This window comes from Dermacentor albipictus, chromosome 3 (genome assembly GCF_038994185.2).
Source record: "Dermacentor albipictus isolate Rhodes 1998 colony chromosome 3, USDA_Dalb.pri_finalv2, whole genome shotgun sequence".
NCBI lineage: Eukaryota > Metazoa > Arthropoda > Arachnida > Ixodida > Ixodidae > Dermacentor > Dermacentor albipictus.
The window spans coordinates 147,816,627-147,832,214 of record NC_091823.1 but is presented as its reverse complement, the minus strand read 5'-3'; the positions used below and the strand labels follow the sequence as shown (position 1 = coordinate 147,832,214).

Sequence of the window (15,588 nt, the reverse complement as noted above, 5' to 3'; positions counted from 1 at the left end):
GTGGTGTCAACACGTTTACCAATCACATCATGCCTGCCGACTTGTGTCTCCGCATCATCCAAGCCTTAAGTGTGTCTCACCTTTAACTCTGCTACTAGCGGAAACGCGTCCATCTTAATTGGTAAAAGTAAATCAAACGTATGGGACTGCTTACGCAATTTTGCATATACTGGCCGTATTATCATTTTGTTATCGTTGAAGAAAGCAGTGTGTAATATTAAGGTTCCATTGAGAGCGCGACATGTCAACTTACAGCCTACACCGCACAAATGGTCAAACCAATTTCACGACGCGAACTCTAGAGCCTAGTTGCTAGGTACCCACCAATCAGAGGCAAGCTATTTATTCAAAGAAGGCTATGCATGGTCGCTGGCAGAAGAAACGCTTGTCAATTTTGTATATCCGCAGCGAAATTTGCCTTCGTTTTAGTACAGCACTTGATCTCTCAAATCAAGGCACACTTACATGCTGCCAGTAAAATACACTAAAATTACCACATACATGATTCTGGTGTTTGGTAACACACTGTTTAGCCTGGTTATGGCAATTTAGGTAGTTGACTACATTGTTTTAATGTGATGTATTCCTTGCGTCTTACCAAGCAATATGAAATATGAACTTTGAAGGCACGTATATAGGTTCCTGCCTTGGCTAGTTTGAGCTTCAGTAAAAGTAAGTGTCAAATGTTGGCATCTGAAGCGGCGTTCACAACTACAGCAGCTGGGTTCTCTACCGATCATGCCGTACCCATTTGCATAGGCCAAGTAAATAACAACCTAACTGCGCAAGTTTGCCTGCTGGCGCTTTGAGATGCTTGGTGTGTGAGGTACATTGCATTAGAAAAATTTGCTTATAAAAGCTTAGCGCGCCATTATCCCCCATCATTTTCTGTGGCAGCTATATAGTGGTTTGAAATACTGAGCTCCATTGCACAGTTGACAGGATTGGTCCACTTTGACCTCACCTCATATTTATGTGCCTGTTTAACCCAACGCTATCGTAGTTTACTATAGGTATCCAGGTAGCCGATCTGTAAACGTAAAATGAACTTATGAAACAATGTATATGCTTTATTTTTTGACATGTTTTTTGAATAAGTAAAATGTCATGAAAGGAGATGACCAATGAACGAGGTAACTCACAGGCCTCCTACTAGCCAAGCGCCATGCACTTGCCCTCTTGGGCTGCCGACGTGTAATTGTTGTTTGAATAAGTAAAATGTCATGAAAGGAGATGAACAATGAACGAGGTAATGCACAGGCCCCCTACTAGCCAACCTTCATGCACGCGTCCTCTTCGGCGGCCGACGTGTAATTTCGTGTTAGAAAGCCGGCCACGGCCTTCAACATGGTGAGCCGGTGGTAAGGTCCGTAGCCGCAGTTGTTCATGTAGTCTTCGAACTGAATGTTGACGGCAGCCAAGGTGTAGTTGACATCCACCGCATTCCGCTTGCTCTTGCATACCTGCACATGACACAATGTCTAGTGACGATACGGCACAAAGAGAGAGTTTTAATTTCGGCGCGAAGTTCGGTCGATGAATAAAAATACATAGATTCATCAACTTGGTTTGTACGCCAACTGCAACGCCGAGTTGGATGAAGTTTGTTCTGCTTCCAGCGCTAAGTTGAGGTGAATGCAAGAAGCCCAAGCTTGCGCTTTGAGCTGAATTATAGCACATTTATTCAATAAAATACCTATTCTATGGCATGATTCACTTGAGATTATTAACGTTTCCGTATTTACCGCAGAACCTGATAGCACATTTCCAAATTCTAGCCGAACAAAGTAGTAGTTTACATGCTATAGCTATACTAGATTATATAATACACAAGTACGTTATATTGTTATAATCATACGTTATGATTTATTGTAATGTAATAATATCATTACATATAATAAATTATGTCGACATTTTGCATTTTTCGTTCTTTGAAGTGTCAGGGATGTTAGTGGCAAACAAAAACGTAAAGAAAATTGCTTTATGAAACACATTAACAATTGGATTAACAATTGTCGTTGCACGACTCGGATACTTATAAAACACTGTCAAACTAATCATAAAAAAATAATAAATCAGTACTTATATTCCGATTTAAATCATTGACTTTGCACAAACCTTACTCGTGAGCGCAACGACAACCGAGGTGAACGGCTATAGCACGTTGCCATTTCCTTCTTGCACCAATTATTATACGTTACCGAAAGTCTCATTAAGCCAACCTTTGTTTATAAGACTTTCTTGTGAGCCAGCTTGGTAATAATGTATCTTTTAATTTACTAAAAACTGGATTTGGTTTAACTCACATATAGGAGATAGCACAATTCAATTCCTAAGCCATTAGTGAGTGCGCAGTGTAATGCTCAAAGCACAGCCCCCTTTTGTCTGTTTAATTCAGTATGCCGTTTTTCTAAGACACGTCTTGCCAAGAACACCGCATTGTAGTTTTTTTCTCAGCTGCATTATGTATTTGATTTACACATCATCAAAATTGGAGAAGTACTAGAGATAGCAAGTACTTCCAGACAGAGCTTGCTTATCTTTATTCATGCTTAGTACTTTCTTTGAAAAGCATTTTGTACGTGTAAGGTCAAAAAGCATGCTTGAAGAGATAAATACATAACATTGCATAGATACTGCATATTTACAGTGTTGCATGAAAGTGAATGCAGGTGCACTTTGTAAAGATCGCTCGGCCTATGTGTATACAGGAAAGATTTGCTTGTACTCAACTCAGTTAATAAGGGGAAATGAGACGACCACCCAAATGTAGCTGAGTGCTACAAAAGAAACCCCGTAAGGATTTCTCTAAGGAAAAGCCTCGCAGTTCAAGAAAAATTCGTCCCGGTCCGGGACTCGAACCCGGGACCACTGCCTTTCCTGGACCGCCACTCTACCATCTGAGCTAACTAGGTGGATAGCAGATGGCAGGGCAAAGTCAAATTTTTCAACAACTCGAGGCGAAGACAGAGTTTGACGTAATAGTTCTGCGGAAACCCGCAAGGTGGAGAGAAGCAATTAATAAGGGTAAATGAGACGTCCACCCAATAATAGCTAAGTGCTACAAAGAAACCCCATTGGCGTCCCCGGAAAGGCGGTGGTCCCGGATTCGAGTCCCGGACCATGACGAATCTTTCTTCCACTGCAAGGCTTTTCTTTAGAGGAATCCGTGTGGGTTTCCTTTAGAGCACTTAGCTACGTTTCGGTCGACGTCTCATTTACCCTTATTAATTACTTCTCGCCACCTTGGGGGTTTCCACAGACCTACTACGTCAACGCAGATATGATAATGTCGGAACTATACTGCTGCAAAATGTTTTTTATGGGCTAAAAGAACTCCTTAGATGGTGGCAGATACTAAGACAGCATATCGATCACATGATAGGTATTATTTTTTCAGGTTCCCTTTTTGGCACTGACAATAATGACAATAGTCTTGTCTTAACATTCAATAAAAACCAGATAATGTTAGAGCAAATTTTTGTAAATGAACAAAAATATATTTTTCATGAAGGCTCGTATAACTATAGATGCCTTATACTTGATTTAATTGCAGACCGAGAGAAAAGGAGAAATGCCAAAGATGATGTATAGAGTATGTGCCGCTGCAAGACAACAGGAGCCGTGGCATTTAAGAGGGCAACCCGCATTCCGTAACCAGCAAGAGGCAGGTCCCATCTCGCAATATGTCAGGAACGTGTAGCAAAAATGTCGCCGGTACATACCACGCAACAGATTATAGTGCAGGAAATAAAATGCCTTAACAAGAGAGGCCGCCATTATATGTTCAAAGTTTCAACCAACATTGAACTAACTGCTGAAATTTTTACGCTCGTGTAACTGCATCTGTCGTAAGCTATCACGTGTTCATTTGTATGAATCGTTATATTAGCACGGCATGCGTTTGGGAAAACAACATGAAAGCTTTTTCAGCTACGTGCTGAAAAAATGTCACACACTTGAATATTGCAAACACCTTTCAAACAGTGAATGGCCTCTTAAATTACAATTTTGGCACGAAAGGGCTAAGCGGGCTTCCATAATGCTTCATTTGACCATTCAAATTAAGCGTTTTTTAAAGTTGCAAACCATAGGAAGCTTCTTATGACATGCACCGTGTTTCCCCTGTAAAGGCCAAGACCTGTATCTCGTGCTTTCTCTTTCGTTTTCTATACGATAGTGGTAAGGGCACCGTGTCACAGAAAATACGGTGTCTCTTCGGCTTCCCGTGTGCGAAATTTTTTTTGTATATTTTAGGTATATGTATATGTGATGCCTTGCTATATGACATCTGGTATATACTGATTATATTGTCACGACATTCGGTCACAAACGTTGCTCATACCTTGTCTTACATTCTTGGCAAATCACAAGAAGCCAACAAACACTGAGACCAAGGCCAACATAGGGGAAGTTACTTATGCTTAATAAATGAAATAAAGAAACGATAAATTATAGGAAATGAAAGTGGATGAAAAAAAACAACCTGCCGTAGGTGGGGAACGATCCCACAACTTTCGCATTTCTTCTTCAGAAAGGTATTCCTAGCAATTGCCTTGAAACAAATGTCATGAAACAAAACGCCGACAGCGCATGTCTTTCATGATAAATTTCCTCACACCTAAATGTTTAAAGTGGTAAACAATAACAGAAACCTTAAAATGGTGCAATTTTCTTGATGTGGCTGTGCGCTACCTCCAGGATCAGCTTACGCAAGAGGCGGCATTTTTACGAGAAAGCTCGCCTCTATGCATAGCGTTCGCCGCTAGCGTTTCCTGGTAAACACTACGGTTACATAAGCTGCAGTTGCTTGGAAGCGTGAGAAGAGGTCAGAGATCTTTGAATGGCATCGCGTTCCACTCATAAAGGCAAAGCGTAAGCGTCCTCCAGATTTCTAAATATTAAAGCGAAAGTCATGAAATTTAGAAATGCAATTACAATATGAAAAAAATAATTGCGTACCGAACATAAATTAAGTTTGGCAGGTGGTTTTTCATTGGGCTCCTAATGAATGAAGCTGCATTACTCAGAGAGGAGAACATTACTTGTAACAGAAGTTGAAGTGCACATCGAATAACGAACCAAGTTTGCTTAAATCACTTGAACTATTAATTTGATAATTACATGGAAGCGCATATTGAATATGATGAATTGAAGCCGGGGAGTTGCCAATGCACGTCAATTTGGAAAGAATTTTAAAGCTGGCAGCAGTTATGCGGTAATCGCCATCAATCTTACGGGAATATCTACTTTCATAAGGTCTATTTTTTGACAATATGAGTTGATTAGCCATGCGAAACAAATGAACTGAAACAATATGGTTCCAGTTCGTCTCCAATGAAGTTCCAACGCCTCATGGTAGAAAATTAGTGAACTCGTGCCTCGAAGCTGATACCAGTCTCACAATACGTGCGGAAGATAATTTGTCCCGCATGACCAACGCATCCAAATCGTGAAACGCAATATGTGTCCTAAGGAAGCGATTTAGAATGTTAATTAGTTAGTTTTAATTAGTCAGTCGCATATTTTGAGTTTTCTTGCAATAAATGTCCACCCCTTCTAGTATTAGAGCTCAAGAAACAGAGCGGTTGTGTCTTACACAAAGCACTAATAAATATTCTGCTGAACTAAAGCAACCCATTGTCTTAGTGATTACGTTAGCTAAGCAGCTAAAACAATAAACACATATCAAATAGACGTGTTCGTTAGGTCGACGGCAACAGTTCTTATTGAATGGCTTTGTGAGAGTGTTCTTCCTCTGACATTATCAAAATTGAATAGGCATCCTGGCCCTCCGAGAGTGGACGTCCAGTGAAGCTGTTGAAAACCACGCTTAGGGGCGCATGCAATGCTTGATTGCTTTAAATTAATCGTAGCAATAGAAATTTATAGTAATGGTAGTAATGGGAGTAATGACAATTTTGAAAGCCTGCTGCCACTCATCTCATTGTCACTTTTTTTTCCCACTGCCGCACCTCGTATTCACGCGGCTCCACGGGAGCCCTAACTGAGCGCTGCCTCCCCGTAGCAGTTCTGCAACAACAATGAAATCAGTTGCTAGTCTGGTTGTTTCATATGCGAAAGGCTAGTGACGTCACTACCCCAGTCGCAAGCTGTGCAGCCGTATAATCTTTACAGGGAAAACGTACGCGGGGAGCGCCACGCGCTTCGCATTGTTAAAAGGAGCATCAATTTTATGGTTTGGATGCTTGTTCTGTGCTTGTTTTTTATGGAAACGAATGCTGTTCTGTATGTTGTATGCGTGATTCCAAAAAACAAAGCCTGCTTTAGCTTCGCCGCGGGTCGACCCGGTATTGCAGAACCTCCGCGATCGGCCCACATACTTTGACAATGGACATGGACACGAAAAAATTAAAAATTATATTATGGGGTTTTACGTGCCAAAACCATTTTATGGATATGAGGCACGCCGCAGTAGAGGACTCCGGAAATTTCGACTGCCTGGAGTTCGTTAACGTGCACCTAAATCTAAGCACACGGGTGTTCTCGCATTTGGCCCCCATCGAAATGCGCTCGCTGTGGCCGGGATTCAATCCCGCGACCTCGTGCTCAGCAGCCCAACACCATAGCCACCAGAAAAAATGCCCACCAACGAGGGGCTAACGGTTTCACTGTAAAATGCGGTGTAATATCTATTATTATTATTATTATTATTATTATTATTATTATTATTATTATTATTATTATTATTATTATTATTATTGCATATCCAATGCCGATTTCGTGATGTATGTTAAGTGGTTAATGAAAGCCTATAGATTTGCTCTTTTCATTCCTGCGTCTTTAGTGCAGAAGAAACTGGCGCGGGCGCTTTTACGCACTCGTGCTGCGCACTGCAACAGTGCTTATGTTGACTTTTAATGATTCATTTCAAAGCGAAGCTTTCGTTGCCTCTTTGTTGGACTTTCCGCTGCTGCTGATGCTGTGGTCTTGAATGCCCATAACGTGGGCCCCGCCTGGACGTCGTTGAGACGTGGCCACTACACAAAAACGCAAAAGGCATGCGCTGTCGGTGTTTTGTTTCATGTCATTTGTTTATTAGCTGTCATTCTTAAAATTCCGAGGAAGAACTCTGTAAAGAATGTAAGACAAGGTATGCACCACGGGGAGGGTCTGGGTGGGCGAGCGACTGAAGCATATGATCTCCAACTCATAATTCTCCCTCAAAACCCGACAAGATTAGGTAACAGCGTCAGTGCAGACACCTTTCCAGATCTCACATTCACAAATAATGTCAACGAGGTATTCTGGACCAATCTAGGAGAGAATCTAGGCAGTGACCATTTCATTATCAGTGTGTCGGTAGGCTCCCCGAAAATTCGCCGACCCTGTGGCCAGGTGGTAATCCCGAACTGGGTAAATTATCGCAAAATCCCCACCGGAGATATCACCTGAGAACGCTGAAGAGTGGGCAAAACACATTCGAGACGCTCATAAAGCAACATCTAAGCGGCTAGCGCTCACAGCGGAAACGTCGGTAGTTGACAACCATCTGCTACATATGTGGGAAGCCAGAAGGGGGCTAACTAAACGATGGAAAAAACAGCGACTTTATCGCAATCTGCGCCACAGAATTGCTGAAATATCAGAGCGGGCAAACGCTTACGCACAGCAGTTAGAGACAGCGAGTTAGGCGAGCTTTTGCGACTCACTTCGCGAAACGTAACACACCTCCAAGACATGGGCGATACTTCGCAGCATAATGGAACCAGGAAAAACAAAAACGGCCAATAACTGCACTCTTCAAAAACTTGCCGGAGAATTTTCAGGAACAGATCAGGCCCTCCTCACTAAGCTTAAAGAGAAGTACGTAGGAGCAGTAATCACTCCCCCATGCACCTTGCCATACCAAGGGCAAGAAAACGCGGTGCTAGACGCTCCGATAACTAAGGCAGAACTCTTCGCGGCAGGGCAAGCTGCGAAGAGAAATACTGCTCCAGGACCAGATCAGCTCACAAATGCTATGATCCGGAACCTGAGCGACGACCACCTAGAACAGCTTACCCGGTATTTTAATGAACAAATATGGGAGAGGCGCGTAGTCCCACAGCAGTGGAAGGAGGCCAAAATCGTGCTTATTCCGAAAGCAGGAAAACCTCATGATCTACAAAATCTCAGGCCGATATCACTAACCTCCTGTCTTGACAAATTATTTGAGAAGGTGATCCACACACGTCTCACGCCTTACATTGAAGACTGCAACCTATTTCCCACTAACATATTCGGCTTTTGCCAGCATCTGTCGACACAAGATGTTTTCCTGCTACTTCGCGAAGAAGTTCTATGCAACACCACGGTTGGTGCGGAACATCTCGTCCTGGCTCTTGATTTAAAAAGCGCATTTGACACTATTTCACATGAACTTATCTTATCTGAGCTAAGTGACATCGGTTGTGGACAAATAATCTATGATTACGCCCGCTATTTCCTGACCTCTCGCATCGCGACAATAGGCATTGGCACTACGCGCTCAGACCCTTTTCGCATGCCCAATAGAGGTACACCGCAAGGGGCGATACTCTCCCCCCTTCTTTTCAATATCGGTATGAGACGCTTAGCCAAAACTCTCGACGTCATACCTGGGCTAGGGTACGCAATATATGCAGACGATATTACCCTATGGGCAACCAGCGGCTCGTTAGGACAAAAAGAAGAAATCCTGCAAGAAGCAGTGACCGTTGTTGAAACCTTCGCTCGCAGCAGTGGAATGAGCTGCGCTCCCGATAAATCAGAATTTATCAGGATACGAAGGCGAGGCCGTCAAACTCACGAGCCGGTGAACCTCTTTCTAGGAGACAGCCAGATAAAGGAAGTCCAAAAAATGCGAATCCTCGGACTGTGGATGCAAAGCAACAAACGAGTAGACCACACCATTAAAACCCTTAGGACTACGGTGAAACAGATCTCTCGTATGATCATTAGAGTAACTTATCACCGAAAAGGTTTCAAGGAAACAGAGACGATCCGGCTCGTTCAGGCTTTTGTGCTAAGTCGTCTCACATATAGCCTCCCTTTCCAGGACCCCACGAAAACAGAACTAAAGGCCCTAGATGCGTTGATTAGAACGTCGTACAAAGCGGCTCTCGGCCTACCACAGGGAACCTCTACTGAACGCCTGCTGGCCCTCGGGATTCACAATAACTACGAGGAGCTACGGGCAGCGACGCTCATATCTCAACGGGAGCGGCTTAGCTTAACCACCTCTGGCAGAAAATTACTTTGCCGCGTGGGTTACCCTACTCGTCCACAGTATGCGGGAGAAGAACTCGAATCTCTGACCAGAGTCCTTCGTGAAAGGATCATAGTAGCCCCAATCCCTACGAACATGAGTCCAAAATACCACCAGGGACGTAGAAATGCTCGAGCTCGAAAGTTAATGCAGCAATTCGATGGAAACCCGGATACAGTCTACACAGATGTCGCTCGATGTGGTGCTGACAAATACGCCCTCGCAGTGGTAGGAGCGGCCGGAAATCAAGGGCTTGTGACTTGTGCCACGGCTAGAGTTGCATCTGCGAATACCGCAGAAGCTTCAGCCATCGCGCTAGCTATTAAAACTAAGGACGCTCTGGGACAATCGTCGATAACTCTTACAGATTCCCAAGTCGCATGTAGACTATTCCTGACCGGGAGGCTACCACACAGCACCACTCAACTATTAGGTTCCAACCTAACGCAGAAACACATGATCATCTGGTGCCCGGGTCACACAGGACTCGAGGGCAATGAGAGAGCGGACGGCGCAGCTCGTGCTTTTGTCAACCGAGCGGCCGACCACTCTGACGAAAACCCCTTTTTACCACGAGACATCCTTGAGCACCAGCGGCGCGAGCGAAGAAAGTACAGTCCACCACACCCTGACCTATCCAGGCAGGACTCTTATGACTGGCGCCGGATACAGACGCACACATTTCCAAACCTTTATTTGAAAAATGCCATTCACCCAACGCTGTACAGCGCTCGCTGTCCTTGGTGTGGAGGCCGGCCTACTCTCGCCCACATTACGTGGGACTGCCAGAACAGGCCACCCAAAATGAATACACCAAAAATAGCCGGCAAACTTTCCGGAAGGGAGCAGTGGGAGACTTGGTCGCCAGCGAGGATCGGGAGATGCAACTAGCGCTTCTCGACCAAGCACGGCGGACTGCTCAAGCCAGTGGGGCCCTGGACTAGGGGCTCCACCCACTCGCTTTCTGCATTTTTTTTTCTCTTTTAAATGAACGTTTTGATATATATATATCGCCACGAAACGATTTATTCACCTTATTCTTAAGGTACAGTTCTACACTGCAGAGAGGAGGGGGCGAAGGTAGATGCGGAGGCAAAACACACATACCTGATTTTAGAAAGGAAATGCAAAAAACAATACAAAAAAGAAAAGGTCAAAATCAAACATGTCTAAGTCAATAATTAATAAAAGAAAGAAGAGGAGTGAGGGAGAACAGAAGCTAAAAAGATGAACCGGCCGCTTCTTCGCCGATGCCTCATTGGGCGTACGCGCCAAAGTATGCAAATCATCCTTAAAATCAACATGCAAGCACGCTTCTTCGCCTATTGCCTTGTTGGTGCCGGTCATAGTGTGAAAAACGTCATAATCGTCAACGCGTGGCAATCATCCCAAAGAGCTGGTTGGCGTTTGTACAATATGTACCGCCCACCTTTTGGTCAATCCCCCATTGCAGACATGTGCCGTAGTATGGAAATCATCATCATAATCAGCACGCGGGCACGCTTTATGGCCGGTCCTTCATTGTGGGTATGCGCCATAGTATGGGAACCATGTTCATGAACAGGCGGCGCTCACCTCAAAGAGCTAGTTTGCGTTGGTAGGACATTTCCGTCCCGCTATATAGCCAACTACTAGCAGTGGGTTTGTGCTCTTGGATGGAAACCCTCATGACCTGATTGAGCATTTTGTCGCTGTGAAGGCGGCAATGACGAGGGGGAAAGATCGCTGCTGTAGATTCCGGTGAACTTTTAGTTCACAGAGTGCGTTGAACAGAGTGCGTTGCGCACCTTCCCATCAGCGAGAGAAAAAGGGCACTTCCCTGTCATACACGATGCAGACTTAAAGAGACAACTGTGCCACGCCTCCATCCCTTTTGTTATCTGAATAGAAGCTCGGACAATTCCATGCCTGCTGTGTAGTGATGCCTACTTTGCGTAGTTATTTTGCTCTACGGGTCCAATAATTTCGATGCCTAGAGAAAGGGACCCACACACAGAGAGAAATCATTTTCCTCCACGAATTTGTGCATTCTACGCGTGGCCTTTGTTGCTACTCAGCCACTCCTTCACGAAGCGCTATTCGACCATGAAAAGCCCTCCATATACTTGTGATTCGTCCCTGCGCCAGTTTAACTGTGCCCTAGTCCTGGCGCTGACTTTCGGCGGTTACTTCCTTTTTCCATGAGGCCGTTGAGTCCATTTTTACTGCACTTACTGTTCTTTGGATACTTCAGGCGCTATCTTGGACCGCTGCTTTCGGACCTCTCTCATGTCGCTCTTCAGTTGCTACGAGCGGACTCCGTAGGTACCCGTCAGACTAACGAAAGTGAGATAGAAGTGGTCTTCTAGCTGACAACAAAACGTTTCACGCCTGCAATGGGCGCCTACGCAATCGCGCCGTGGTTCATTCATAGTCAAATACGTCGAGCCCTAATTCTATGTGCATATTCATATAAAGAAAAAGGAAACAGGCTGGCGCAGGGAGGGCGCGTTTACTGACGCTATCTTTGTGGCGTGTGGAAGTGTGCGCATTACCGCCTGTGGTGCCGCTGTAGCGCATGCGTGTATTAAATGCGACGAACTCTCTCAACCGAATTCCTTTCCTGTATAAGCAGCAAATATAGGTACCTTCAGCAACACGGTTCGTTGCTACACCGCTGGAATGCGAATTGCGTTATTTTCGGCAGTTGTCGAAAGATGGATTCTGCCGGAATTTCCTTTCTTTTCACGTCACTCGTGCCAGTCAGAAAGCTTCTGTGCTTAACTGTTCACGAAAGCCTCCCTGGTTTCCCTCAGGCATACTCCAAATAAACTACTGCTTGTGATTCTGTAGGGGCATGCCTTATAACGATCCGCGTCATTGTCCGGTGTCAATTCATGCATATAATTTGTCATTCCTAGTGGCCAATAGTGATAGCGGTGGCGTGGCGATGACCTACCCCAAGTGAAATGGCTGAAGGAGTTAACTGGATTAGGTACAAAGGAAATAAATGGACTAATTACAAGATGTGTTAAGTGTGTCTCTTTCGCGATATTTTGGATCAAGAATGTGAAGTTATCAGATCTTACAGTGCTCGTTATACATTCTCATTATACATAGAGCCCACCCCTTTCGCCAGGCATAGTGACCTCGACTTACAGGTTTACTTCGCTTGTAGAGCTCCAAAGACAGATCAGAAAAACGTGGGCAAAGGCTACAAAAGACATGACTTGGGCGCGGACATCCCCATTTTTTTTCTTTTTTCGTGGTTTCCCGAACCTTCTACAATGAACCAGCTAGCCCAGCGTTGTACCGTTTTGGTGTTTTTCTGCACTTTTAGCATAGCTCAACAAATTTTTAAACAGGGCCCCATTTTGTAACGATGCAAGCAATTTTCTCATTTTTGCACCCATGGTCATTGGCGTCATCGACTCAGACGCCGCGATATCCACATTATCGCTGTGATTGTGCAGTCTGCAGAACTGATGACGAGAAGAAAGCAAAGTGAAATGGATCGTCACCAAATATTGGTCCGACATTCCGTGATGCTTCTTGTTTATGTGTCTCCTTCGTGCTGCTTCGCACACAACTGCGTTGCTGTAATCGCCGTTGGGCGTCGCAGACAATTAGAGCAGTGTGCTTGGGTTAGAATATATTTGCAGTTGCCGTAGCCGTCCATTGGCAATCTAGCAGCACACTGCACCCAAGCTAATCCGCACCGTACATGCACACGTTGGTGGGGTGTGGGCCGTTTGGCAGCACGTATAAAATAAGTGATCGCAGGGACGGTAACACTCAGCCATAGCGCCGTGCTAACACTATTCTATAATACTAATTGCGAAGAGGAGAGTATATTTCTGGGTGAGTTAAAAATAAACACTGGAAAATTTTAAATAAAGACCGGCATTAGTAGCAATGAATGAGCAGCAAATGAATGTAAAGAAGTCTTATGAGAGGACCGGTGTACCGTATAAATTAAATTTGTTGCGTTTGAGAGAGCAAGTTAAGTTATAGTGAATCGATCAAGCTGAATTCCGATCTAGTGTCTAAAATACTTGAGGAAAATTGGAGAAAATTTCGGAGAAAGGAGGAAGTTTAAAAAATAGAAACGTAAAGTTTACAAATCCATCATTCTGCTATAAATATAGATATCGCCTTTCTGTAAACTGCGTCTTTTTCACAAGCCGAAGCAGGGAAGTTTGATATATCAATTTACAGCCTAAGTGAAAGTGTTCCAATGCTAAGACGGGTTTGGCAAAAGTTTTATATTGCAGGAATTTTGTCGAATTTACGTTTATTTTTAGGTACTGTTGATGATGATGATGATAGCAACATTACTGTACCACCGGATTAGGAGGCCCTCTACTCCCCGTCCCCGGCGCACAGGCCTTGGGGACGGGGGCCGGGACCACCGCGATTAGAAGCAAGCAAAGGGGTCGTGACTGTTTGCGGCTTCTTCTGCCAGGCGGATGGCCTGTTGCTGTGGAGTAGGGTCCTCGGACCGCAACAGGGCTTCCCAGTCAGGAAAATTGCCTTTCAATCGACCTAGCCGCCATCTTCCTCCCTGCGAGCTTCTCGGCCGCTCGCTGCCATTCCATATGGCATGCCTCGCTTTTCACTAGGGGGCCCGCTTTCCTTTTCTTCTTTCTAACGTACCGTTGCCCTGGCACGTTCAATTTTTCGGGATCGATCTCCGTAGCTTCTACGGTCTCCATCGTAGTCTCCGAGCTGAGCCTCCGCCAGAGGCGGTGGCTTCTCGCCGCTAGGTCGAACCTCAGGCTTAGCTCACCATGCAGCGCGTCGAACACTTCAAAGTCTCAGAATAGGGGTTAAACAAGGGCCAACCTTTCGAAAATTTCTCGGTGTCCGTTCGTCGAGTGCTGTTGATTCCAGCTAGAAACCAAGACCGTCAAATCCCACTTGTGCTCGAGCGGCCGTAGTCGACGGAGCCCATGGTACGCACCTGTTAGGTGCTGTTTACAGAAATGTGACGGCGTTTTTCGTTGCTGAGTGGCAGAGTTATCAATTTGATAATATTATTTTTTCTTTAATTTTCATATTTCTAGCTATAGGCATCAAACATTGGTGGCCTAAAGATAAAATCTTTTTGCACACTTGCTATACTTTACCGTATTGATTTAAATATAACAAACTACACCAAATTATGCGCATTGGTGTCCTCCCCCCCGGGGGGGGTGAACTAAAACGATTTCTTCGTTCTTTTCTTTGCCCTTGTTCTTTGCCTTTGATTTCTTTGCCCTTGTTCAGTCTCACCTGGTGTATTGCAACCTAGTGTGGGGTACATGCAACAAAACTGATTCACACAAACTGCTTTCTCTCCAGAAAAGAGCTCTACGTTCATTAAGTTCAAGTTCATCTGTTGAAGCTAATCTTTTCGAAACATTTCATGTTCGCAATTTCTTTCACTTATACAATTTTAGTTTGGCTCTTCACATTTTTTATAAAGTCAAACATGACTTTAACTCTTTTTCTAATACTTATAATTCGAGAAACGTTGCGTATGGTCTACGTTCCGTTGCCCTATCTACTGCAAGACCCAGAACAAATTATGGTAAACAAACAACCGATTATCAAATTATAACATTATGTAATGCTTACCAGTCTCTTACTCAGATTGCTTTAGAAAGTTATAGTGTGTCTGTATTTAAGAAAAAACTGACGACTCTTTTCCCCCCCGGTTAAATTTCAGCTAATTCTGTATACTTAGTTTTCTTTTTTGATTGTGCATATTATGAAATGTTTTGTTTATTGTTAATGGATATTTATTATTGTCTATCATTAACTATTTTCTATTGTGATCATGTTTGCTCATTGTTTGTTTTTTTTTCCTCTGTGTCCATTCGGCCCCCGTTTCCATGATGTGTGATCGGGGTTTAGGCCTTGTCAGGAGGTATGCTTGGTCTACCTCCTTTAGCCTCACCTCGAGGGCATATTGTATTGTATATAATATGGCCAAATAAACATACTACTACTACTACTACTACTACTACATATAATCAAGTGGAAGCCCCGGCCCTAAAGCCTCCTCCTAAAGATTGCCTGGGTGCAAGCAATTGTGCTGGTACATGATACAATGTTAGATGCTCCACTTTACTCCCTGATGTGCTTTGTTGGAAGAATGCATGACAAACTGAGCAACTGACTGAACCTTAGAAGATGGCGTGAACGCTACTAATAATTTTTTGTCACGGTCGGATTCTTACCATAGAACTTTACTCATTTTACCAAACATTCATATTTGGCACGAACACATCATAGCCATGATTTTGGCAGCATCCTTCCAGGCTACTTCCACTCACAAAAACACACACCACACTGTCATGGACGCATTGGGCACG

At 44.1% G+C, this 15,588-nt stretch overlaps 1 protein-coding gene across 2 annotated transcripts in view; it reads right to left on the bottom strand.

Moving 5' to 3' along the window:
* Positions 1-1,044: 1,044 nt before the first annotated feature.
* The window catches only part of LOC135896681 (uncharacterized), a 108,278-nt gene continuing 93,734 nt past the window's right edge, over positions 1,045-15,588 (bottom strand). For both annotated transcript variants that reach the window (XM_065425166.2, XM_070536156.1), the window contains one exon: positions 1,045-1,463. In XM_065425166.2, the coding sequence (XP_065281238.2) occupies positions 1,269-1,463 (195 nt within the window). In that variant the 3' untranslated portion in view covers positions 1,045-1,268. The remainder of the gene's footprint in view (positions 1,464-15,588) is intronic.